The sequence below is a fragment of the Rhinolophus ferrumequinum genome, chromosome 15, assembly GCF_004115265.2.
Source record: "Rhinolophus ferrumequinum isolate MPI-CBG mRhiFer1 chromosome 15, mRhiFer1_v1.p, whole genome shotgun sequence".
NCBI lineage: Eukaryota > Metazoa > Chordata > Mammalia > Chiroptera > Rhinolophidae > Rhinolophus > Rhinolophus ferrumequinum.
Window position 1 is genome coordinate 43540415 of NC_046298.1, and position 27138 is coordinate 43567552.

At 47.4% G+C, this 27138-nt stretch overlaps 1 protein-coding gene across 8 annotated transcripts in view; it reads left to right on the plus strand.

The window, feature by feature from the left end:
- Positions 1-27138, plus strand: part of BICRA (BRD4 interacting chromatin remodeling complex associated protein) — a 73455-nt gene that overhangs the window by 26228 nt on the left and 20089 nt on the right. For 6 of the 8 annotated variants that reach the window (XM_033128176.1, XM_033128174.1, XM_033128179.1 and 3 more), the window contains exons 2-4: positions 23197-23297; positions 25339-25384; positions 25475-25517. In XM_033128176.1, coding sequence (XP_032984067.1) covers positions 25344-25384; positions 25475-25517 — 84 coding nt within the window. In that variant the 5' untranslated portion in view covers positions 23197-23297; positions 25339-25343. Of the gene's footprint in view, positions 1-8472; positions 8550-23196; positions 23298-25338; positions 25385-25474; positions 25518-27138 lie in introns of all 8 variants that reach the window. The other 2 variants (XM_033128175.1, XM_033128177.1) reach the window with 2 other exon arrangements.

Genomic DNA, 27138 nt, shown 5'->3' on the forward strand with positions numbered 1-27138 from the left:
TTATTGAGGTATAATTTATGTACAGTGCAATCTACTTTAAGAGTACTGTTTGGGTGCATTTTGACAAATGTATATTTACCATTGTGTAACCACCACCCCATGCAAGATACATTTCCATCACCCAAAAAAGGGTCCCTCCGTGCCCTTTTGCAGTTAGTCCTCCCTCCGTCCTGGCCTCAGGCAATGACATCTGCTTTCTATAACTATAAGTTCGATGAGTGTTTTCTAGAGTTGGATATAAATAGAGTCGCACAGCATGTTGTAGTCTTTTTGTGTCTGGCTTCGGCCACTCAGCGTAACGATTTTGAGATTCATCTACATTTTGAGATTCATCACCGTTGCATGTATCAGTGGTTCGTTTCTTTTTGTTGCTGGGCTGTATTCCACTGGGTGGATATATTACAACTTGCTTATCCAGTTACCTGCTGGTGGACCTTTGGGTTGTCCCAGTGTTTCCTTTACAAATGGAGCTGCTGTGAACATTCTTTGCATGGACATACATGATCGTTTCTCTTGGAGTGGAATGGCAGGGTCTGGCAAGGACATGTTTAATGTTACCAGAAACTGCCTAACCATTTTTCAAAGTGGCTGTAACGTTTTGCATTACCGCCAGCAATATGTAAGAGTTCCAGTTGCTCCACGTCCTCACCACCACTTGCTGTTGTCAGGCTTTTTAATTTTAGCCCTTCGAATGCGTCTGTATGGGTATGTCATTCTGGTCTTAAATTTCCCTGATGACGAAAGGTGTTGAACATCTCATTGGCTTATGGGCCATTTGTAGATCTGCTTTTACTTGTTTTTAAATTGGGTTGTTTGTCTTATTGCTGAGTTGTAGGATTTCTTTATATATTCTGGACCCCTGTCCTTTGTCTGATACGTGTATGTACTGTGAACATTATCTCCCAATCGGTGATTTGCCAATTTAAGTGAATTCTTGTTATTCACAGAAGGTATGTTCTAGAAAGTTGGTGAAGGCCCCACGCGAGGGACTTTGCAGAGCTCCTGCTGACTTCCCAAGTGGCGGGCAGCAGTAAGTCCCCAGCCAAGGTGACGTGGTGACACTCCTTCCGCCAGCCTGCATCCCAGCCCAGACATCTCTTCTGGAAGCACCCTGAATTCCCTGTTCGCACTTTTTCTTCCATGCATTTCCTAAAATGATATATGATGTATGAGATCATTCACAAACCATACAATTCACCCATTTAAAGAGTGCGACTCAGTGGTACATTCAGAGTTGTACAATATCACCACAGACCATTGTAGAACATTTTTCATCTCCCCAAAAAGAAACCCTACACTTCTTAGTCATCACACCTCAATCCTCACCTCCAGCCCCCCAGTCACTGACAACTTCTAGTCTACTTTCTGTCTCTATGGATTTGCCTGTTCTGGGTATTTCATATCAATGGAATCCTACAATATGCGGCCTCTCGTGTTTGGCTTCTTTCCCTCAGTGTAATATTTTCAAGGTTCATCCATGTAGCGGCATGAATCAGGACTTCATTCCTCTTTATTGCCGAATAATATTTTGTTGCATGAATAGACCACATTTGGTTTATCCATTCATTTGGTTGGGCTGCAATCTCATACAGCGATGTAAGAGCCTTGGCCCCTTTTGTCTTTCTAGAAATAACTAGACTTCATCACAGTAGGTGGGGACTAGGGTTGACAGGAGCCACCTCCTTACCAACTGTTTCCCATGATGGTCTGGTTTTATCCTCACATCAACCCTGCATGTGTTCAGGTGCAACTGGCCCATTTCCCAGATGAGGAAACTGAGGCTCTCAGATGGAAAACCATTGGCTCCAGGTCCGACAACTGAGCAGAAAGTCGAGGCTGCTGACCCAGATGTCTCCAGAGACCTGGACCCAAATTCTAGGTGTAGTGTGAGCACTTAGGCTCCGGGGCAGGGGCGTGCGGGGAGGGGGGGGGGATGGAGATGTGCCAAGGGCAGCTGAGGAGCCCCCCCGACCCCCCGTCAAAAGGGGTCTGTTGCTGCTCAATTCTTATTGTAGGTCAGATAGTCCAGTGTTTCAAGAAAAGCTGGAAATCTAGATTCTTTTTAAAAAACAGTTTTTCCAGTTTCTAAAATTTGGCCCACAGAGTAACTATGTAAACCAATCTAAATGTATCTGGAGCTTCGGTTTGCTGCCTCTAACTGTTAAAGGGACAGATTTGAATGTGGCTCTTGCTGTACCACAGGGGCTCAGTGCAGGCCCTGGTCAGGCACCTGCTTCCTGGGACGTCAAACCCTGTCTCAGTGTTGTCTCATTGTCCTCGGGCCACTCACTGCTGTCACCAAGGTCCCTGGCACCAGACAGGCTGTGACAAAGGACTAGGGACCAGCCCCCTACTAAGTGGCCCTGGACAGACAGGCTTTGCGCAGTCTGTACATTAGCTGGGAAAACGGGGCACAAATTTTCATGGTTTTGGTTTCCTCATGTTGATAGTAACAGTTAACATTGATTGAGCATTTGATGTGTTAGGCATGTGGACTCAACAAATCTTGATACAGCCCTGCAAGCAGGAATGAAGTGAAGAATATTTAAGCCCCATCAGAACCCAGGTCCGCTGTGAAACACCCGCATGCAGGCAGAACACTACTGGCCTGCAAAGTGGTTATTCCAATGTCTGTTTTGTAGACACAGAAACTGAGGCACAGAGAGGGGAAGTAACTTGTTCCAGGTTGCACAGCCAGGAGGGGACTGAGCTAGGTTCAAATCCAGGCAATGTGGCCCCAGAACCGGCCGAACTTGATATTTTGAAAAATTTTCAAGTTTCTAAAAAAGTGGCAAAAGTAATATAGACAACCCTACATCTAGATTCACCAACTTTTAGCATTTTACCATGTTTCCCTTTTTTGTTCTCATTTTCTCTTTTTAAGGGCCGGCAGAGCAAAAAGTTTTCTGTGTGGGAGCCTCAGTTTCCTCACCTGGAAAATGGGCCAGTTACAGAACATGGTCCAGTTACATCTGAACTCTACACTATTTATTTTTTCTGCACCATTTGAGAGTAGGAACCATATACCACTCGCTTTTTTTGGCCTTTGACACTTTGGTGTGTATTTCTGAAGAACAAGGCTAATGTTATGAAATCCCAGGATCGTTATCAAACGCACCTCGTTGAACATTGCTGCAATACTTTTATCTGGTGTATTCTTCATATTCCGATTTTGTCAGTTCTAATAAGGTTCTTTATAGCTAGATCTCCCCACCCCAATATAGGAACTGGTTTGGGATTATGCGTGACATTTATTTGTCGTGTCTCTCGTTTCCTTCAGTCTGGAGTGTTTTTACTCAGCTTTTCTTTTGTGTTTTGTGACATTGGCCTTTTGGAAGGGTCCAGACCAGTTATTCTGTTAGAGCACCCCTCCATTTGGGTTTGACTGCTGTTTCCTCTCAGTAAGAGTCAGATATTCAGGTGACACATCCCTGCGGGAATTTTCAGAACCCTCGCTCTTGACCTGGCCAAGGTTCTTCCTTTCAAAGGTGCACTCCAGTGGGCTGGTCGTCTTCTTGTTTCTGTTCCGGCAGCTGCCGTATTGTTTGTGACAGTCCATTGTACTTGTAATATGTGCATTTGGGGGGCATGCGATTTTAATACAAAGTTAAAGAAAAACACAGTCTCTTAACTGGAGGGAACAAAAGAGAAGCGTGGGGATGAAAGTGTGGACTATACAAAGGTCCAGAAATGCTGTGAACACACAAGTGACTCATAATTCTGTCATCCTGGATAGTCAGCCTTATTCGCATCTGGGCACATGCTCTCCCAGTCGATTTGCTTTTCCCCTTGCCCACGGCGGGTGCATCATGAGTGGGGAATGCCCCCTGAGGGCTTGTGCCCTGGAGCTGGGGTTTCTGCCCCACTGTGTGTGTGAATACCAGTGTCCCCCACGGCCCCTAAGAGGGACTCGGAGTTTCGGTCCTCAGGGTGACCAGGGCTGGGTCTAGATCTGCAGAGCTCCAAACCCAAAGCCGGGGGTCGGCTCAGCCCAACACGCGAGGCTGAAGTGCATTGTGCTAAAAAACAGTTTTCTCTGGTGGTGGATTTTTTTGAAGCCTGAGCCTGGGGATTTGGGAACAGTAGCTACTCCTGATAATGGTGCACCCTTTTCTAGCATATCCCGTGAGCCGCAGCTCTTGTACTTTACATGTATTCATTCATTTAATCCTCGCACCAACACCGTGCAGGTGTTGGGGCTCCTGTCAGAAGTGGAAACTGAGGCACAGAGAGGCGTGACTTGCCCAGGTTCAGACAACGGCTTAGTGTCAGAGCAGGATCTGAACCCAGGACGTCTGGGTGTATGTGGCAGACTTTCTGGCTGCATCTGATGAAACACTTTGCCTGTTTATTTAACCGTGGCGTCCACGATCTGTTTTTTGTTGTGGAACAAAAAACAGATGTCCCTTTCTCAGGACCCTTTACTTCCATCTGCCAGAAAATTGTGATCATGTGTATACACAAATCTACAGTGTCGTAAGATGGGAATGGCGTCCCCCTAGGGCGGTGCAGTGTACAACCTGCACAGCTGTACTCGGTTACCCAATGTTTAGTAAATATTTCTCAAGCATCTACTTCAGAGGCAGATAATAAACAAGATAAGTCAGTAAAATATTTACTGTGTCAGATGATGGTAAGTGTTCCTAACAAAGATAAAGCAGGATAAAGGGGAATCAGGTGCAGGAAGCTGGGGCTGCCCTTTTGGAGGTGACGTTTGAATAGAGACCTGAAGGAGGTGAGGGATTAGGCCATGTGGGTATTTAGGGAGGAGCGGTCCAGACAGCGGGAACAGCCAGTGCAAAAGCCCTGAGGCAGGACCATGCCTGGTGGGTTTGAAGACTGTTTAGGAGACCTGTGTAGCTAGAGCTGAATGAGCAAAGCGGAGAGGGTGCAGGCTGAGCGTCAGATTTTGTGGGGCCTTGTGGGTCACAGTAAGGACTTGACTTTCACTCTGAGTGAGACGGGAACCTGGCTAGGGTTCTGAGCAGAGGGCGACATGAACTGACTCAGGTTCTAACCAGATCCATGTGAAGACTAGGCCGGGGTGGGGACAGGAAGACCCTGAGGAGGCTGCTGAAGAGATTCAGGCATAATGTGGGTTCAGGTAATGTTTCTTAATTTTGAGGCATGAACGAATGATTGCAGCGAAGCCGAAGGAAGCATTTGCTGAAAGAGAGTGCAGGGTAAGGGCTGGAAGGTCTGCTCCAGCCACCCCCCAGCCCGGTCCCTCCCAGAACAAAGCAGGCTCTTGGGAGGACCCAGCCACAGAACAGCTGAGAGCCGGGCTGCGGAGCACACCTGCTCAGTGACGCAGGGTGTGCTCAGGGGGTGTTGCCTCCGTTTTGACTCTGTAAAATGGGGATAATCACATGTCTTGGTGTGGTCAGTACCTATTTGCTACTTTTCCTTTTTTATAATTCTGAAATAGAAGATTCGTACAGAAAACTATAAAACATGTATGTTCCATCTGGCAATTACAAAGTAACACTCTTTTGCATAGTTAGTCTTTTTAAAACAGCTTTATTGAGATACAATTCACATATCATACAATCTACCCGTTTAAAGTGTACAATTTCATGATTTATAGGACATTCTCAGAGATGTGGAACCATCATCATCGTCAGTTTTAGAACATTTTCATCACCCCGAGAAGAAACCCTGTGCTCCTTAGCCATCACTCCCCATTCGTCCCATTCATCGCAGCCCTGGCAACCAGTGCTCTACTTTCTTTGTCTATAGATTTGTCTGTTCTGGATGTTTCGTAGAAACGAAATCATATAATAGGTGGTCTTTCACTCACCGTGTTTTCAAGGTTCATCCATGTCATAGCATGGATCAGAGCTTCATTCCTTTTCACAGCTGACTAATATTCCATTATGTGGATGGAACACATTTTGTTTCTGCATTCGTCAGTTGATGGGCATTTGGACAGTTTGTACCTTTTGGCTAGTGTGAATAATGCTGCTGGAACATTCGTGTACAAGTTTTTAATGTGGACACGCGTTTTCGTTTCTCTTGGGTATCATAGAGTAACTCTGTTTTACCTTTTGATGAACTACCAGTCTGCTTCCCACACGGTTACACCATTTTCCATTCTAGGAACAATAGATGAGAGGGACAGTTATTGTTTTTTTTCTTCCCCTTGTTGATAACTTATCGTTGAATGACAACACACAGAAAAGTGCACACATCATAAGCGTCCAGCGGGATGAATTTTCATACCCTGGACACACCCATCTAATCAGCTCCTGAAACAGAATATTACCGCCCTCCCAAGAGATGCCTCGCGCCCTTTCCTATTCCCCAATCTCTTGCCCTCCCCCAGGGAGCCACCATCCTGATTCTAACTCCATAGGTTAGCGTTGCCTGGGTTTGTACTTTACGTGTGAAATCCTGCAGCATTGTTTTCTTTCCATCGACGTCATGTTTTTGAGGCTCTTCTATGCTGTGTATACCCACACTTGGTTTGTTCCTTTTTCATTGCTGTGTAGTATTTCATTGTGTGGATGTACCTTGACGTATTCATGCATTCTCCTGTTGGTGGGCATTTGGATTGTTTCCAATTCAAGGTTACAATGAACTTTCTAGAAGGTGTCCTTTGGTTCACATCTGCCCTGTTATTCATAAGGGTAGGATTATAGAGAAAGCAACCCCAGGCTCTGTATGATGCCAGATAGAAATTGACAGAAATATGCCCCACATCACATATTCTAGAATCTTTCTTCCTGGGTGAAGATTCAAAGGCATTGCTGCAGCCCTACTGCATGTTTCAGCTCTTTAACTCTTGCTCTGGGGTCTTGGCGAAATGTTCTTTTGCGCTGCGCCTGTGAACCAGAAATCCACGTTGTCAGTGCCGGTGTGGAGGCAGCTGCCTTGGGATCCTGTCCCGTGTCGGGGTGTCACGGGGTGCTGTCACCCCCCCTAGAGGGCATTCTGCTCTTTTGCCTAGAGATTTTGTTGTCTTATTATTGGAGTGGCTCCTGGCATTGAGTGGGCAGGGACCACAGGTGTAGACTGACTGGATTAATTTGCCTCCTGGGTTTATGTGCAAGGCGGGAGAGGGAGGCGAAGTCCTGTGAAGATGCACTCACTTTCTCTCTGTCCCTCTTCCTCTTGCTCTCTCCCTGTCTCTCTGTGAACTGCTCTTTCCCACATGGCATCTGCCCCGTCAGCACTTCTCAGCTTCCCCTTCTCTGACCAGCTTTCTGTGCCGAGGCCCAGTTTCACTCCCCACCTCTGTGACCTCCCACCTCCTGTCCCACCTCCCACCGACAGGTTCCCTCTGGTCTCTGGGCCTCACTCCCATTCTAGCATCTGGTCCCCCATTTTGAGCCCAGCCCCATGGATCTCTGGTCAGCCTGTGGAGGTGTCCCCCCCACGCAAGCCCTCCCCCAACTCGCTTCGGTCTTGGGACAGGCATGTACACTGTTCAGCATTAGCTGTGGGTCACAGAGAACTGTCCCCCTCAGTCATTCAGTCAATGTTTGCACAAAGTGAACCAAATAGACAGAAGCCTGGGATCACCCCCTCCTGGCGGACACAGGCAGCAGATAAGATTAATCACTTTTACAGCATGTCAGATGGTAATCAGCACTTTGAAGAAAAGTAAAACAAGAGAAGGAGGTGGAAGTGCTGGGGCGGGGATAGGGATTGCAATTGTAGAAAGAATTGGTTGAGTCTCACTGACCTGGTGACAATGGAGAATGGGTGGTAAAAGGCAAAAGCTTGCCAGACAGAGGGAGTGGCTTATGCAAAGGTCCTGAGGCAGGTGTCTGCCTGGTATGTTAGAGGAATATTGAGGAGGCTGGAGGGGTTGAATGAGGGAGAGAGGGTGGGAGATGAGAACAAAAAAGGAATGGGGACAGATGGTGTGGGGCCTGGTGGCCTGTGGTGAGGACTTGAGCTTTCACTCCTGAGTGAGGCGGAAATCAAGGGAAGGCTCCAAGCAGAGGAGGGACGTGAGCTGACTTGAATTCTAACAGGATCCCTTTGGCTGCCATGAGGGGATGAGATTGTAAGAGAACAAGGGCAGAATGGGGACATGTTTTGGAGCTGTGAGGGACACACAGGCAGGTCCTTGAGATGCGTCTGCTCCATCAGGCTGAGCCCTAGAGGGCCAGCGGGGCCTCTTGGGAAGCAGGTCAGAGCTGCAGTTCCAACATTTTTTTTTTTTTTTTTAAAGTTCATTGAAGACTGTTGAGGTTTTTTTATATATGTTTAAACTTTTTCTTTTGGAATAATTTTAGATTTACAGAAAAATTGCAAAAAATAGCCCAAAGTTCTTTCATACCCCGCACCCAGTTTTCCCTAATGTTAACATTTTACATTACTGTGGTCTATTGTTCACACCAAGAAACCAACATGCTGCGTTTACTATTAGCGCTCCCATTATTCTGATTTCCTTAGTTTTTCCCTGTTTCTCCAGGATCCCATCTAGGGTACCACCTTTCAGTTAATGTTATGTCTCCTTAGGCTCCTCTTGGCTGTAACAATTTCCCAGACTTCCTTTATTTTCAATGACCTTGACCGTTCTGCGGAGTCCTGCTCAGGTATTTTGGAGAATTACCCTCACTTGGGATCTGGCTGGGGTTGTTCTCGTGACTAGACAGAGGTTAGGGGTTTGGCAGGAAGACCACAGAGGTAAAGTGCCCTTCTCATCATGTCACATCAAAGGTCCATACTGTCAACATGACTTGTTACCAGTGGTGTTAGCCTTGATCACCTGGCCGAGGGCACAATTCTTATATCTCCTTCACCCTCTTTTTAAGCAGATGGTAATGTTTTGTACACACTGTTCTGCATTTCACTTGTTCATGGAGCAAATAGTTTGGGAGATCTTTCCCTATCAGTATATAGAAAACATCCTCATTTAAAAAAAATAATATCTGTATTGATACACAGTTTTGTGCCGCTTAATGGCACAACACTGGATACATTCTGAGAAACGTGTCGTTAGGCGATTCCGTCACTGTGCAAACATCATAGAGTGTATGAACAGTAAGTCCTTTAACGCCATCAATAGGTTCAGGAACTTGAAGCAAAACAACGTATAGCGAAACTAGTTTTACCGTAGACTAATTGATACAAACAAGAATTGAGTTCCTATGGCGTCTCATCCATGTAATAACAGAACAGCGTTAGTTGAGGACCTGCAAGCAAACCTAAATGGTACACATAGCCTGCTATACTGTAATTGTATGCTGTACTTTTGTATGACTGGCAGTGCAGTGGGTGTGTTTACACCAGCGTCACCACACACACATGAGCAATGCATTGTGCTATGACCTTACGATGTCTTTGTCTCTAGGCAATAGGAGTTTTTCAGCTCTGTTATAATCTATGGGACCCCCGTCATATATGTGGTCTGTAGTTGATCGAAACATCGTTACGCAGCCCATAAGTGTAATTCACATACCATAAAACTCATCCCTCTGAAGTGTACGCTCCAGTGGTATTTAGCATATTCACAGAGTTGTGCAATCATTACCATACTTAGTTATAGAACATTTCCATCATCCCGACAAGAAACTGTACCCACGAACAGCCACTTCAAATTCCTCCCTCCCCACCAATGCTAGGCACCACGAATCTGCTCTCTGTCTCTATGGATTGGTCTATTCTGGACATTTCATATGAATGGAATCCTACAATAGATGGCCCTTCGTGTCTGGCTTCTTTCACTCGGCATGATGTTTTCAAGGCTTGTCCAGGTTGTACCATGAAGCCTTCGTACTTCATTCCTGTTCACGACTGAAGGATACCTCACTGTGGCTGTACCACATTTGAGTATCCATTCTCCCGCTGAATTGGGGTACTTTGAATAGTGCTGTTGCCGTGGACATTTGTGTCCAAGTTTTTGTGTGAACGAATGTTTTCATTTCTCTTGGGTGTATATGTAACAGTGAAATTGTTGGGTGACGTGGTAACTCTATTTTTAACTGTTTGAGGAACTGCCCAGGCTGTTGCCCACAGCAACCACACCCTTTTACATTCCTACCTACAATGTCTGAGGGATGATTTCTCCTCATCCTCACCAACACTTGTCATTGTCTGTCTTTTTGATTAATAACCATGCTAGTGGCTGTGAAGTGGTATCTCACTGTGGTTTGCATGCATTTCCCTGTAACTAACGTTGTATAGCATCTCTTCGCGTACTTATTGGCTATTTGTGTACCTCATTCTTTGTTTACAGCTGCATAGAATTCCCCTCGTTTAGGTGGACCGTAGTTTATGTAACCCGGTTTCTACTGATATCCAGTGGATTGATTCCCATATGTTGCTGTTACACGCGATGCCATAAAACCTAAACATGTAATCCTGGCTGTGTCACGTTGTCCCTATAGGATTCATTCCCCTTAGTGAAATCACTTAGGTTAAAGGTAAAGGGTAAAGGTAAGCACTTACCTTGATAGGGATAGCTCTATGCAGTCGATTCTCGTTATCGGCACTGGCCGCTTTTCCCAGCCATTTGCAGGTGAAAAGTTTGAGTGGCCCTCTGGGCCCGTCTCCAGCCGAGCTCAGACGCAAATGCTCTGCCGTCCCATTTCAGCGCTCAGGCTGTCAGTGAGTATCATTTTCTTGGGCTATTTAGCGCCATGTTTTTCACAGTTTTGTGATTTTCTTTGGTGAGTTAGATGTTTGAAATGCCCCCAAGCGTAGCGCTGAAGTGCTGGCTGGCCTTCCTAAACTCAAGAAGGCTGGGCTGTGCCTCACAGCGAAAACACGGACGTTCGAGAAGCTTTCTTCAGGCATGAATTTTTGTGCTGTTGGCCGTGTTCTCAGTGTGAACAAATCAGCAACATATATTAAATAAGATGTCTTTCAACAGAAACACACATAAAACAAGGTGACGTATTGATCAGTTGACCACCAGAGGCTCCCAGGACCCTGTATTTCCCCGGGGAGCAGTATAGTTCATTAGTGCCTAATTCAGCGTCCGTGGCCACTTTGTAGAACACAACTGTCACAAATAACAAGAATTGATTGTGTAGGCTTTTTGAAAATCACACTAGCTGTGTTTTACTGAGATAAAATGCACAGGTCTTAAGTGCATAGCTTGATGAATTTTGACACATGTTGTCTATGTAACCATCATCCAGATCTAGACACAGAGCATTTCCATCGTCCCAGAAGATTCTTCATGGACCTTCCTAGGCAGTACTTACCCCTCTCTTTTGTCCCCCCTCCCGACCCCTTGAGGCAACCTCCCTGTGATTTTTTTGCCCCCATCCGATTCGCTGGAACTTTACATAAAGGGGACCACAGAGTGCGTAGTCTTTTGTGTCTGGCTGCCTTTGCTCAGCATGATTCATTTGAAATTCATCCATGTCTTTGCATGTGTTGGTTTATTCCCTTTTATTGTTAAGCTGTATTCCACTGTATGGACAGAACACCATTTCTTTATCCATTTACCCATCGATGGACACCTGTGCTGTTTCCAGTCTAAGGCTTTTGTGAATAAGGCTGCTATGGAAATTTTTGTACAAATGATTTTGTGGACATACTTTTCACTTCTATTAAGTGAAATGGAATTGCTGGGTCACACAGTTAGGTGTATGTTTAATCTTAGTTAATCCAGGCTTTTAATTCTCTCCTGAACAAGATGTCTACTAGAAGCCATTCCGGGAATATTTGTGTTGCCAGGCCACTAGGTCTGTCTCATATTGTCTTGACCTGACCCTCAGAAGTGCAAAATGGCTGCTGTAGCACCAGCCATTGTCATCAGGCTTCCCATCAGTCTTTCAAGCAGGAAGAAGGAGCAAGAAGCACTAGACACTGGCTGGGAACTGGTGGCTTGTGTTCAATATGAGAGCAAGAGTCCCAGAAGGAAAACTAAAGCGACAGAAACTTCTAGAGCAGCAGTTCTCCAAGTGTGGTTCCTGGACCAGCTGCATCTGCACCACTTGGGAACTTGTTAGAAATGCATGTTCTCAGGCCCCACCCCAGACCTGCTGCTTCTGAAACCCAGTCTTTATTTTAAAAGCCTTCTGGCTCAAATTTAGGAACAAGTGGTTGGAGGCACGTGTGGGATGCTGTCTGGGCTTTTGTTTCCTCTGCTTCTCATAGCTCCATTTTTTCCTGCACTTGAAGCTTTCTCTTGCCTGATGCCGTGGAGGCCCTGTGTCCAGTCAATGTAATCGCTCCTTTTGTTCCCTTCATCTTACCCCATTGCCTGTTTCAGTCCTTCTCAGAGTTTCCCGTTCTTTCAAATTTAATTTTAATTAATTTATTTTTTAACTAGTACTAAGAAAAAAGTCTAAAGTCTTTTGAGATACCTGATTTTCTTGGCAAGGCTGTAGCTTTATAGCTGGGTTTAGAACAGTGGTGAATGGCAAAAAGGGAAAAAAGAAAGAACACACAAAACATTTCTAGGGTGTAACTAACTACCTGTATAAACTGGGCTTTTAGGAGTTAGGCATCAGTCCCTTTTTGAGCAATCCAAGTTTTATAGGGCATGCTGTCCCGTTGTTATGCTAACACAATGATTTTAGAACTCTGTAGGTCACTCAAAATGAAGATGGCGCAGCTTTAAATTGCTCTTCAAATTGCTCTTTCTCTCTCCCTAAACGGGTGGGAGTGGGCGAGGAACCAACATTTGTTTCCTTGTCTTCCTTTTCTAGCTTTGAAATAGACACAGCATGCTAGCGGCCACATATCCAGGGCCCAGCTACCTCTTATGAGTTTTTGCACGGAATTATGAAAGATACCTCTTCTGGGAGGGCACAGCCCCAGAGTCTCCTTTGTGTGAATTAGGAGAAGGGAGTCCTTTCTCCAGGTGGATGTTACGCTTATCTGGGTCTCACTGGTGCCGGCAGAACCTCGGCTGGATTTGAGGCCCCACTTGTCCCTATAACTGGATTCCTTTGTGCAGTGAACAACCTGGGCCACTGTACATGGTGGTTGACATATAGTATATAATATTATATACAGAGGGTGCCAAAAAAACTGTATACACATTTTAAGAAAGGAAAAAACATATTAAAATTGTAATAATATATACAGATAGCAAAAGATGACTACAAGTCACGTTTGACTTCTACAATTACAAGAGTTGCTCAAAGTAGTTACTATCAGCGTAATTTTAATACGGTTTTTTCCTTTCTTAAAATGTGTATACTTTTTTTGGCACCCTCTGTATATAGTAATATAATACTATTATATACCCAGTACAGGTTACATATGTGTGTCTTACAAATTTACGTCCCGCATTAGTTTCCTGTGGCTGCCCTAACAAGTACAACAAACGTGGTATTCTTAAAATAACAGAAATTTATTCTCTCACAGTTCTGGAGGCCAGAAGTCCACAATTAAGGTGATGGCAGGGTCACCAGAGCAGTCAGAGTCTTGCTCTCCCTGAGGGCCCTAGGGAAGGATCCTCCTTTGCCTTTTCCAGCTTCTGGGGGCTCCAGGTGATCCTGGGCGTGTGGCAGCATCACTCCAATCTCTGCCTCCGTCTTCACGTGGCCTTCTCTATGTCTTCCCTTCTATCTGTTCAAAGGCCACTGGTCATTGGACTTAGGGCTCACCCAGATAATTCAGGATGATCTCCTCTCGAGATCCTTAAACTTCATTGCACCTGCAAAGATCCTTTTTTCCAAATAAGGAAGGCCATATTCACAGATTCTGGGTTGTGGACATAGCTTTCTGGGAGGCCACTATTCAATGCCCTGCAGGTGTCTTAGAAATAAATACATTCTAAGAGCGTAACTTCTCGGCATTGTGGTATGTGGAGTCCACTCCACAGGGCATCACCCGATTTGCCTGTCTGCCGAGCTGTGTGGGAAATGAACTGACTTCTCTATGGCATTTCAGGACCCCGTAAGGGGAAGAGGACCTGAGTGGGTTACTGGAGGATGGGGGGACCCGTAAGGGCATTGGGGTGCGGGCACTAGCCAGCCTGGCACCACCATGGAGTTCCCATGAGCCTGGGAGCCTGTCGGCCTAGGTTCAAATCCTGGCTCTGCCATTCTGCTAACTGTTGACCTTGGGCAAGTTACCTAACCCTTTTCTCTGCCTCCGTTTCCTCAGCTGTGAAATAGGTATGAGGGTAATGGCACCTGCCACATTAGGACTATTGTGAGAATGAAATGAAATAAGATGAAGCACTTACAACAGCATCTAGCACTAGTACGCTCAGCAAACCTTGGCTATGATGACGAAGAAGACGACGAAGCCAGAATTGGTGACAGCCAAGGGCATAGGGCACAGACTTAGACCACCTCAAATGCCTGGACTTCCAAACTCCAGCCATCCTGGGGGCCTCTTAGGCAGGGGTCGGCCTGTGGCTGGGCAGGTCTGGGTGGTGGCCAGTAAGGAAGGGGTGGGCGTGGAGGAGCAGAGGCCAAAGCGATGCTGGCCAGTAGGAGGTGGGCTTTATACTGTCGTTTGTGCGTGGTTTGATTGATGTTTTTACTGGTAGACTTGAGCTCTGGGAAGGTATATCCATTTGCCCACCACCGTTTCTCGGCACCCAGCATAGGGCGGGAATATAGGAGGTGTTGAGTGACACTTGCGAATCAGTGGGTGAATGGATATGTGTGGTGGAGGCAATATTTAAACTTTGTAACGTGCGGTGGAGGCAATATTTAAACTTTGTAACAAGCAGCAGAGCATGGGCACCAATCCAGTATGCGTGGCATGGTGTGGAAGGAGGGTCCTGCGGGCTCCCTGCTGTGCCACGTGGTCCCTTCAGGTGCTGGGTCGTGGGGGAGGGTGCGTCTCAGGTGGTCCTGAGCAGGTAGGCGGAGTGTTGGAGGCTTGGAGCAACATTTATTTACCAGTCAGTGAGGAAGTGCTTGAGTATTTTAACAACCAGTTGTGAATAAGCTGAATGTTAACACAGACTGGGTGGATGGATAGGTGAAAAGAGAAATGGTGATGCCTGGATTTGGGCAGGAATGGTGGTCATGGAGAGGAGAGGATAGAGTGGACAGATTTGGGAGATGGAATGGATAAGACTTGGGGGAGCCAGAGACGTGAGGTCAAGGTTGGTCCTTAGTCTCCAGAGAGGGCTGTAGCTGCTACATAACAAACAACCCCCCAATAGAGAGGCTGTTCTGGTTATTGCCGTTTAACAAGTTACCCCAAATGGAGCAGTTTAAAGCAACAGTTGTATTTTGCTCATGGGTTTAATGGGTCAAGAACGTGACATGGAATTTGTCGGCATCTGGGCTGGGGTGACTTGAATATATGACCATGAACCAGAGCGCCGCTCGTGGTCTCTCCATGTGACGAGCTTGGGCGTTCCCCTAGCATGTCTCCGACTGTTCTCAGAGCAGTCAGTCTTCCATCTCATGGTTTCCATGGTAATTGTCCCCATGGCCAAGGCAGAAACTGAATTGCCTTTTGTGACCCAGCCTCAGAAGTCACATAGCGGCACTTCTGTTGCACTGTCCTGGTTCAGAAAGTAGTCACAAACTTTCCTCAATTCAAGGGAGTAGCAAGATCACTTTGGGAAAGATCGGGGGTGGGGGGGATCAGAAACATTGCTGCAGCCATCTTTGGCAAACACCATACGCCACAGTGGCTTAAAACCATGATCCTAATGGTTAGCATTCGGACGGGGTACTTCTGATGGTACCTGGGTATCTGTGGTTAGCTGTCGGTCAGCTAGGTGGCTCTGCTTCTAGGGCTTGGCTGGCTGTGAGCTGGGATGATGAAGGTGACGAGCACATGTCTCTTGTCCTCTAACAGGCTAGCCTGGGCTTCTTCACATGGCAGCTGGGCAAAGCATGCCAGGTCTCTTTAGGTGTAGGCTCAGAAATGCACACCACCACTTCTACCACATTGTCGGCTAAGACAAGTCCAGAGGCCAGTCCAAGTTCAAGGGTTGAGTAATAGATTCCACCTTTTGATAGAAGGAGCTGCAAAGAGTGTGGGACTAGGGAGGAGAAGAGTTTCTGGCCGTTTATGGAATCCCACGGTGATTTTTTTTCACATCCCCTTACCATCAGCCCTCTCCCGTTTGGCTGGACCTCTCTTCCCAGTTAGTGTATTCAGAGTTCTTGACCCATGGAAGGCCGTGAGAGTCCCTGTGATGGGTTGCAAAGCTATCTAGAAATGCAAGCTCATTTATGTCAGGTTGTGTTTGACTACAAATAATGGAAAACCTAATAGGGGCTTAGACTGTAAGAAGTCTGGAGGGAGGCAGTGCATGAAGAATTGTTAAGAACCCAGTCTTTTTCTGTCCTCTCAATAGTCGTCCTCTGCCTGGGGCCTTATCAACCTCAGGTTTGTTGCCTCCTGGTTGCAACATCACTGCCACAGCTCCAGTCAGCACAACTGTATTCAAAGCTGGAAGCGGGTAGCAAAAGACTTTCTTCCTAGAGAAGTTCTGTCTTTATATTCTGGAAGAAAAACTTTCCCAAAGTCTCCCACAGTCTTCCCTGAAAGTCTCATTGAGCAGAACTCATCTCTATACACTTTGACTTTTACTACTTGCAGAACTATGGCTACCTTAGCTGCAAGGAAGCCTGGGAAAATGAATGTCTGATAAAGGGAATAGGTGTGCCACTGGCTTAGTCTAATTATTTTAAAACTATTTTGACTACAACCCACAGTAGGAAATATGTACCCAGACAGACACCACACTTGAAACCGGTGTCACAAACTCTTATAGTTAGGCTTACCGTGTGTGGTGCCTTTTTAATATTTTCTATTCTATCCTATTCCATTTTACTCTATATCATTTAATTAAAAAAAAAATTCCTGGTCACGGCCTGCTAATTTGATTTCACAACGCTCAAAGGGATGCCCCACAGTTCGAAAAAGACTGACTGAGAACAGTCTTTGTTTACACCTTGGAATTGGCAAGTGTTATCCTGAGTGACATCAGGCTTCTGTGAGCAAGGCGAGGAGGGCTGGGAAGTGGTGTTTGGAAACGCAGCAGCTAGACTTTGCCACAGATCTTCTCGTCCAGCCATTTGCCATCAGCCAATGATACAGTTCTGTCGACTTTCATTTTGACCCAAAGGTAACTAAAATCCATACTGGGGAAATTAACAGTCTCCTGTTTCTGGAGCTAATGGGGCCTTTTAATTCCGTATCCTGCTAGGCAGTCTGGCTTCTGCATGGCTCCCAATGACAACGCAAAACTCCGATCGCATTACAAGTGCCGGAGGAATTCACACGAGTTTCTGGAAGGACACTTTGTCATTGTTGCGTCACGGCTGTTCTCTCGAGCTGGTTGTGGAGTTGAGGCCCATCTTTTCCTGCTTTTTATAGCAGGTGGTGAGAAATGAGATTCATCAGAGTCACAGGGTCTGTCTGAGTTCAAATTCTGGTCCCGTAGTATTGTTTGAGGCAGGTGTTCTGACCCCTCTGAGTCTCTGTTTCCTGAGCTGTGAGACGTGAGTCAGCCTTCTTCACACCTCACTGCGGCCGGGCCGGTCAGGAGTTAGCCCCAGGACCCAGACTGAGGGAGCATTGAACCTGTGCAGGCTTTTCAAGGTGCATCAGTCAGCTTCAGCTTACGGTAGCCAAGTCTCATCCCCCCTCCTGTGTGTGCCCTTTGTGGGTTGACTGTGGCTCTGTCCACGTGTCCACTCCATTCTGGGACTCAGGTGGAGCCATGGGATAGTTCTTAAAGCTTCTGCACCCATGTGAGCAATTTTGGGTTGGCAACTTCGCACACTAATTATGGCCCCCTGGAATCACTTTTTCAAAAGCTTTGGATTATGTGTGTGTCCAGGAGAGGGGCGTCCGGTGCCACCCTTGGTTGAGAACCGCTGTGCGTGCATGCTCCCCAAGGTCAAGGACTGCATCTGCTTTTGCTCATTATGGTATTCCCAGCTTTGCCCATGCTGGACACGTGATAGGTGCTTTTTTCACCAGGCTGCTCCTTGAATGAATGAATGAGTTTATTTAATTTCCTCTGCAAATTCATTTCATAAATATTTATTGAGCTCCTAGTGTGAGCCATGCACTGTGCAGGTACTGGGTGTCCCACAGGGAACAAAACAGGCAAAAATCCCTGTCCTTGGGGCAGGTTGACACTTTGGTTGGGGGCAGGACAGACAGTAAACAACCAATCAGAGAGACATGTGACATTTGGTATTAAAGTGTTTTTGTAATTAAGAAATTCTCATTATGGGACATTTCAAATGTGCATAAAGCAGGGAGAATAGTAAAACATGGATCCCTCCCACCACCCCAATCAAGCAACTTCACCAATTTTCAGTTTTCTGCCGCTCTTATCGACCATCATGGTTCAATAGCCCTGTCTCCTTTCTGTCACGATCCAAGTGTTTTATATCTGTGCTACCCCATATGCTAGCCACCAGCCACATGTGGTTATTGACCACTTGAAGTGTGGCTAGCGTGACTGAGAATGAATATTTAATGTCATTTAGTTTCTTAGTATGAATATATTTTATTTGACATTCCTGATTGTCCTTTTTCCCTCCAATTTTTTAATCGTGATAAAATACACATAACATAAAAATTACCATCTTAGCCATTGTTAAGGGGACAGCTCAGTGACATTAAGTACAGCCACACTGTTGTGCAATCGTCACTACGGTTCATCCCCAGAACTCTTTTCATCTTGCAGAACTGAAACTCTGCACCCGTAAACACTAACGCCCCGTTCCTCTCCCCCACCCACCCCCCAAACCCCTGGCAACCACCATTCTGCTTTCTATCTGTATGCGTGTCATACGTGGAATCATACAGTGTTTGTCGTTTTTTGTAACTGGCTCCTTTCACTTAGCCTAGTGTCTTCAGGGGTCACCCATGTTATAAACTCCGTCAGCATTTCCTGCCTGAATACTATTTCATTGTAGACACCACATTTTGTTTCTCTGTTCATCTGTTGATGGACACTGGGGTTGTTTCTGAGTTTTGACTATTGGGAATAGGCCTGCTATGAACATGGGTGTAGAAATAGCTCTTTGAGACCCTGCTTTCAATTCTTTTGGATGTATACCCAGAAGTGCAATTGCTGGATCATGTGCTAGTTCTATTTTTAATTTTTTGAGGAACCGCCAAACTGTTCTCTAAGCAGCTGCATCGTTTTACACTCCCACCAACAGTGCACAAGGGTTCCAATTTCTCCTCATCCTCGCCAACACTTGTGATTTTCTGGGTTTTGCTAGTCGCCATCCCAACGGGTGTGAGGTGGTGTCTGCTGTTTAGATTGCATTTCCCTAGTGATTAGTGATGCTGATCAACTTTTCATATGCGTACGGCCATGTGGTATCTTCTTTGGAGAAATATCTATTCAAGTCCTTTGCCCGCATTTCATTTAATTAACTTAAACTTAAGTGTGCATAGCTGCATATGGCTGGTGGCTACCAGATTGGACAGTGTACCCACAACAGGATTATTTTGCAGTAAATCACAGACATTCTATCATTTTGCCTCTAAATATTTCGGGATGTATTTCTGAAGGCCAAGGTCTCTAAAGAAAAAAAAAAAACGAAGCCATTATTACACCTAGAATCTTGATCCTAATTTCGTAGCATCGTCAGATACCCAGGCAGAGTTCAAATTCTATCTTTTTCAACAGTTGGTGTTCATTTGTGTCCTTAAAGTCTCCTCTGCCTGCCGGTTGAGAGCTGTGGGATACCTGCTTATCCGAGAGCGTGCGGGCGGGCACATTTCATCCCTCTGTGTGACCCCTAGGTCCCCCATAACTGCTCTATTTAGCCTCGTTGATCTCACCTAAGAAGTGGGGGTAACAACAGGGTTGGAAAGGATTCAAGGAGACCTGGTGCCCTGCAGTTTAAGTTGCACCCTGTGCATAACCCACAGCTGAAGCAGATGACATAGAAACCCTTCCAAACGTGCTCAAGGGTGACACACAGCAAAGGGTACCACGTGGGAAAGCTGGGGCCTGGGATTTTTGTCCCCCCTGCCTGGGCTGTGGCCAGAAAGCTTTGGGAGTGGCCACACTGCATAATATTCGCAATGGCAGTTACATGATTTACAGGCATACCTCGTTTTGTTGCACTTCACTTTACTGCGCTTCACAATGTTGCATTTTTTACAAATTGAAGGCGAGACCCTCCACCAGCAAAAAGAGTACAACTCATTCGCTTTATTGGGACCCTTGCCTCATTGCGGTGGTCTGGAACCAAACCTGCAATATCTCCGAGGTCTGCCTGTGTAACTAGTATGTATTGCTTACAAAATCTGTGAGGATTAAAGGTGTTCATATGAAATAGACCTGTGGAAAAATGTAGTTATCCCCATTTTTAAGATGGGGAAACCGAGGCACAGAGGGCCTAAGTAACTTGTAGGGTACATGGCTATACTTGGATGGGAACCCAGGCCTCCTCTTACCTCCCCCCCACCTCCCCATACCTGCTTCTCCAGCAGAGCTCTTTACTTCTCAAGGTGCATTCAATTCCCACCCTAAGGACTGGGCCAGCAGAGCACACACAGCAGCTTTGTAGATGTCAGCTGCTCAGAATCTGGGGTGTTTGTTAAAAATGGAGCAATTCTGGCCCATCTTGTGATTTCTGACCTTCTCGATCCAGGGTAGGTCCTGAGAATCAGTGGAGAGGAGACTAAGGGACAGAGAGCAGAAGCTGGAGGCCTCTGTACCTCTGACCTGTCCTCATTAGCCAGTGACGTTTAGTAGAACTCAAAAAATAATAATATAGAGACCAATAATGTCGATATTGGCACCTGGTCTCTGCATACCACAAGCCACCATCACATGAGAGGTAGGGACTAGGATTGTGCCCATTTTACAGATGAGGATCCTGAGGCCCAGATAGGCAAAGTCACTTGCCCCAGGTCACCCAGCCCGTGTGTGGGGGAGCAGAGATTTGAACCCCTGACTCCAGCCTCAGGGCTGTCACCCTACATGGGACCTCCTGGCAGTCACCTACTGGGGGACAGGTGCCAACCCCAGCCACTGAATGGGGCAGCCAGTCTCCCAGGAGCCCAGGCCTGTTTATCATGCCATATTCTTCTCTCTTTATTATGGAAACTTTCAAAAATATACAGAGTAATTAGAATGGTATGATAAAGTAAAGCCCCCAGATGCTTGTCATCCAGCTTTCACAGTTACCAACGTTTTGTCATTCATGTCTCACCTCTCACCCCACCCACTGCCACTCCATGATGATGATTTAGTTTTTAGTTTTTAAAGGTGAAATTTACGTGTGTTGAAGTGCACGAGTCTGAGCTGTTAAAATTTTAAGCCCTCATAACCAAAACCCAATCACCATGTAGAATGCTTCCCCCGCCCCATTCGTTTCTCTGATGTTACCATTGGAATGAAAAAACAGATAAAAAATTGTCGCGGAGAAGTCTGGAGTCTCCCGCTGGACATTCACCTGTGGACCCATTTGGAGAAGCCTGCTCAGGAAACACCCCCTCCTGGCTCTGATTCTGCAGTTAGAAGGTTTACAGAGCTTGGCCTGTCCCCAAAACCTGAGGCAGGGTGGAGGGAAGAACTCGGGAAACTTGGGCCCTTGTGAACACCTCTGGACCAGGCCAGTGCACCTGGAATCTAGGGGGGACAGGACCCCATGCTCCAGGGTCTTGTGACAGATGCTTTCTAGATCTCTCTGGGGCCTGGGCCTCTGGAGGAGGAGGAGAAGGCACTGTATGCTCCGGTTCCTCCTCTCTCTTCCAAGCCACTCTCTTTTATCGCGTCTACAAATCTGAACTATCCCAGGCATTCCTAAAATGATAACAAAAGCCTGCACGTCACCCAGCTGTCTTATCTTGACATTTTTGCCATATTTGCTTCAGATTTTAAAAGAAAAACAACACTATGAGCATCCTCTGTGGGATTGTGGTTAAGGGCGGGGACTCGAGTCAGCCTGCTTTGGCTCAAGCCCCAGCCGGCCACTCCAGGTGAGGAACCTTGGGCGTATTGCTGACTGTTCTGAGCCTCCGTTTTCTCATACGGAACGGTGCCGATAAACGCACCTGCCTTACAGGGACTTAGAGAAGGTGAAATGGGTTAATACGTGCAGAGTGCTTAAAACCTGTGCACAGTGGGCCCTGATTCAGAGACTCACCATCGTCATTACAGTGGAACCTCATTATTCACGGATTCTGTATTTGTGAGTTTGCCTACTTGCTAACATTTGTCATCCCCAACTCTCCATACTCATAGTGCTCTCCCCCCGTCACTTGCAGGCATGTGCAGAGCCTTGAAAAACACACATGGGTCCAGCTGAGGTCACTGCTGTGGCCTCCCAGCGCAGTGCTGAAGCCCTGTCTAGTGTTCCTAAGGTCAGGAAGGCTGGGTTTTCCCCATGGAGAAAATAAACTTCGCTCAGGCACGAGTTATAGTGCTGTCAACTATGTGTTGAATGTTCATGAGTCAACAGTTTCTATTAAATAAGGTGTCCTTAAACAGAAACACAAATAAACCAAGGTTATGCATTGATTGGTTGATGAAAATGTGATGAGAGGCTTGTAGGAACCTGACCCCTTGTGTTTCCCCCAGGAGCGGTGACTCAGTGTTCATTAATTCAGTGTTCACGGCGACTAGAGAACCTCAGTACCACGAATAACCAGAATCGACTGTATTTTGATAGATTGAACTGCCAATAAATTATATTGTATAATGTTATATACTATTGTATAGTGTATGTATATATACACATGTGTACCTGTAGTACGGTATATATAGAGAGGGTGCCAAAAAATGTATTCACATTTTAAGAAAGGAAAAAACTATTAAAATTATAATACTCAATATATAACAAAAGATGAATACAAGTCATGTTTGACTTCTGCAGTTACAAGAGGTGCTCAGAGTGGTTCCCATCAGTGTCCAGACACTTCTGATTACGGGGAACTACTGCTTGAGCAACTTGACCAAAGTGTCCACTTGTATACATTGTTTTTTTTGGCACCCCCTGTAAATACATATTTACATATTGTATGTATGACAATGTATAGTGTTGTTTTATGTGGTTTTAAACTTGTATTTGACCTCTCCTTTCTGACTTCCCTTTTAACATTGTCTCTTCAACCCTTCCCCTCTCCTGTCCTTCCCTTCCCCTTAGTCCTTCTCCATCCCTCCCCCACTCTTCTTTTCCCTCCCCCTCCCCTCTCCCTCCTCCCCTTTGCCCTCCCCCTCCTCTTCCTCCTCCCTCCTCCTCCTCCTTCTTCTTTCTCTCTCTCTCTCTCTCTCTCTCTCTCTCTCTCTCTCTCTGTGGCTACATCTTTCTCCTTTTCACTGACTGGCTCACTCACAGCCTCTTTCTCCTTCTCTCTCCACAGCTGGCCCCTGAAAGGACGTTCCCCAAGTCCCCAGCTGGGGGCCCCGCGTAGACCTGGAGTGGACACCCCCTCCTTCCCTTCATGATTCCTTTGTAGCACAGGTAACCAGTGGAGGATCCCAGTGCCTCCCCAAAGGGGTAGTTGTCCCTCCTCCCACTTCTCTGGGCCCACCTGGGCCCCTGGACGAGGAAGGAACTTCCTTCTTGGCAGAGCCTGCTTAGCAACATCTGCAGCCCCTGCTTCTCCAGCGTGGGCCCCCTGGCTCATTTGGGCCATCCCCCTGTGTCCATGCCAGCAACAGGCAGGATCTTTCTCCCTCCTTTCCCCCTCTCTCCAGATTCTTTGCAGATCTTGACTTTCGGTCTCCTGGCTGGGTCTGTGTCCCCACTGTGGGCTGGTTGGGCAGAGCAGGGGCTTGTAGGCCATGGACCTAGTGACACAGGAAGAAAGAAGCATAGCCAGGGGCTGGGATACGGAGTCAGAGAGAACATGTTGCCACCATTGCCTAATGCAGCAAGAGCTGAGAAAAGGCCTGTCTGAGGACAGTGCCATGGCTCGCTCTGGGTGGGAGAGTGAGTGGTGTGTGAGCCTCTGGGGATATGTGTCTCTTGTCTGCATTGTCTGCCCTGCTGTAGACCCAGGCTATTACCCGGGGCCCATAAAGTGTGTGCGTGTGTGTACGTGTGCGTGTCCCATGAACCCTGGGAAGGTACGTGTAACATTTTTGGCCGCATTCATGTCTCTGACAAGGGGGTCTTTTGCTTTCATCAGCTTTTCCTACGTACTGTTCGGAGAAAAGCCTCACCCCGCTATGAGAGGTCCCCACCTGGCTCTTCTTTGTATCACAGAGCGGTTGAGGTTCCTGGGAGCTGGGGTGGCGATTAGGAGGTCTAGGTTAGGGGAGTTCAGAGAATGCTGTTGGAGTGAAGGGTTGTGAATCAGCTGAGCGCACATGTGAGACTGTATGTGTGTGGTGTCAGGGGAGGGACTCCACAGCAGTCACTGCGTCTTCTGTGAGGTTCAGGAACACCCCTCCACACCAAAAAGAGAAAAGAGGGTAAGAACGCCATGGCCCTGGGCTGCAAACTTGCACCAGTGAGGGACTGGGTATGATTTCTCATGTCATCCACGCATCACTGGGAGGAAAGGATGAACGGTTAGAGGGATGGGTCGCTTGTGTGTTGGGAAGAAAGGAAAGATGGATATTTGAATGGCAGTTTGGAAAGATGGGCGGATGGGAGCTTGGAGGGAAGGAGGAGTGTTTGGAAATACAGAAGGTTAGGTGGGTGGGGGGGTGGATGGACAAATGCAGACTCAGTTCCCGCATCTGTAGAATGGGCCCATTGGCCTCCCTCCCTCTTCACGGGAGTGCTTGGGACAGTGCCTAGTGCACTGTACACACTCGACAAGACAAACGTTAGCCATCCCCATCCTCATGCTGATGGGCTCGGCCTGGCCTGGGCAGCTCCTCCGACTTGGAGCAACCATCCTCCTGGCCCCGCTCCCTCTCTCTGCCCTCCCTTGGGAACCACAGTACATATGTCTTCGGGGGGTGGGGGGGACCCAGAACCTGGGCCGAGAAGTCCTTCTTGCCTCCTCCACCCAAACATCTGCAGGACAGACCCCTACCTCACCCCGCTCAGGAAAGCATGGTGGTGAAAATCACAGGCCCAGGGGTCAGACTTCCTGGGTTCAAGACCTGGCTCTGCCAGCTGGGAGGTGGCGAATGATGGTCCCTGTGCCTCTGTTTACTCATCTGCAAAGTGGGGTGGCAGGACCCACCTCCTTGTGGGATGCCCTGAGGATCAAGTGAGTTAAGCGTGTGTGAAGCACTTACCTCGGGGCCTGCGCGTGGCCAAGGCTCGCTTAGTCGTGGGTGACGTCATCATCATCGTTATCAGATGTGGGGGAGAGAGAGAGGAGAGGAGGAAAAGGCAGCTGTGCCTGGTCCCGAGGCTCTGCAGGAAGGGCACCCAAGGGATGCTCCCCACCCCCACCCATGGCCATAGATTCAAGGGAACAGAAACCCTGACCCCTCCAGGGGCCTTGGACCCAGGGAGTGGTCCTTAAAGGGAGGGTCCTGGCATGCTGCCGAAATCTAACCTCGTCTCCCTTACCCTCTTCCTACCCTGCCCCACCTAGTGGCGATGGATGATGAGGATGGGAGATGCTTACTAGACGTGATTTGGTGAGTAAGGGCTCCTTCCTACCCTCTTTGCCCCTCCCCTCCCCCACCCACCTCTCACCTCTTCAGTGCCTCTTCCCTTCTCTCTTTCAGTGACCCTCAGGCGCTCAATGACTTCTTACATGGATCCGAGAAGGTGAGTGCAGGGAAGGGAGGCATTCCCAGGGTATGGGGCTGTGGAACTGGGAGTTGACATGTTTTTCCGACTCGGTATACACCTGCTCCCTGCCTTCTGTAAGCCAGCCACCGGGGTTATGGCAAAGAGCAAACGAAACGGCAGACCCCTGTCCTCAGGCCATACACATTTCCTTGGTCAGCAAAGTAACCAGTAGCCAATAACGGTGACTGGAAAGCACCATGCAGAGTAGGGTTAGAAATAATAGTGTCACGTGCACAACCAAAGTGGTTTAAAAGAAAATGAATGGCAGGTGGGGGCAGGGGCTTCTTTAGCTAGTGTGGTCAAGCAGACTCACTCTAAGGTGACACTGAAGGTGCACCTGAAGGATCAGAATGAGGTGGCCACGGTGCTCCAGGCAGGGAAAGAGCAGGTGCAAAGTGGGAAAGTTTGGTGTGTTCAAGGAATAGAAAGAAGGCTTGTGGGGCCGCACTGAAGGAGAAACTAGTAGGAGGTAAGACTGGAGTGGACAAAAGTCACTTAGGACATACAGGACCTGGAAGACCTGGATTGAGGAGTTTAGATTTTATTCTGAACATGACAGGCAGCTCTGGTGGGTTATTAAGCAGGAGAATGCCATATTTCATTTGCAACCCAGGGAGTGGAAGAGTGTGGAAGAGTGGAAGTCTGTTGAGCCACGAGGAGTTGTATCAGTCATCTCGGTCGCGTAACAAATTATGCCAACACTTAGTGACTTAAAACAGCATTTATTAGAGCTCTCACAGTTTGTGAGGGTCAGGAATCGGTGAGTGGCTTAGCTGGGTGGTCTGGCTCAGGGTCTCTCCTGGGGTTGCAGTCAGATGTCGGCTGGGGCTGGAAGACAAGCTTCCATGACTCATTCCCACGGCTGTTGGCTGGAGGCCTCAGCCCCTCACCACGAGGCCATCTCCTTAGGTCTGCTTGAGTGTCCTCACAACCCGGCAGCTGGTTCCCCCAGAGCGAGTGACCCAAGGAAGAGAACCAGGCAGAATCTCAATGCCTTTTATGACTTGGTCTTGGAAGTCACACACTGTCGCTTCCGTCAGATTATATTCACTAGAAGCAAATCACTAAGCTGACCCACACTCATAGGGAGAGGAAAGGAGCTCCACTTCTTGAAACGAGAAGTATTGATTTGTGGAGCAGAGGCAAGTGCAATGGGATGACGGTGACCTGGGCAAACGGCATGACAGTGGAGGAGGGGCCAGGCGCTGCCTTTGTTTTGGGGTCTGTCTGGGAGGCAGAGTCAAGTCAATTTGCTGGTGGACTAGGTGTTAAGGAAGAGAGTGTCTGGATTGCCTCCTGGATTTTGTTTGGCCTGAGCAACTAAGTGGGTTGTGGTACCGATTTCTGTGATTGGGAGTTTGCGTTGGATTCCAGAAATCCATGGGGGGCTGTTGTATATTCCAGCCTGGGGTTCTGGAAGGACATCCAGCTGGAGAGAGAAGTGGGGGGGAGAGGCCTCTCACCTTGGCCATGGACAGACGCTCGCTGGGCTTACGCGGATGCAGGCCCTGTCCGAGGTGCTGAAGGTGCTCCTGGCAATCAGCCAGGGCCTGGCCCCTTCAGAGACCTGTGCAGCTCCGCACGTTAGGTCCGGGCC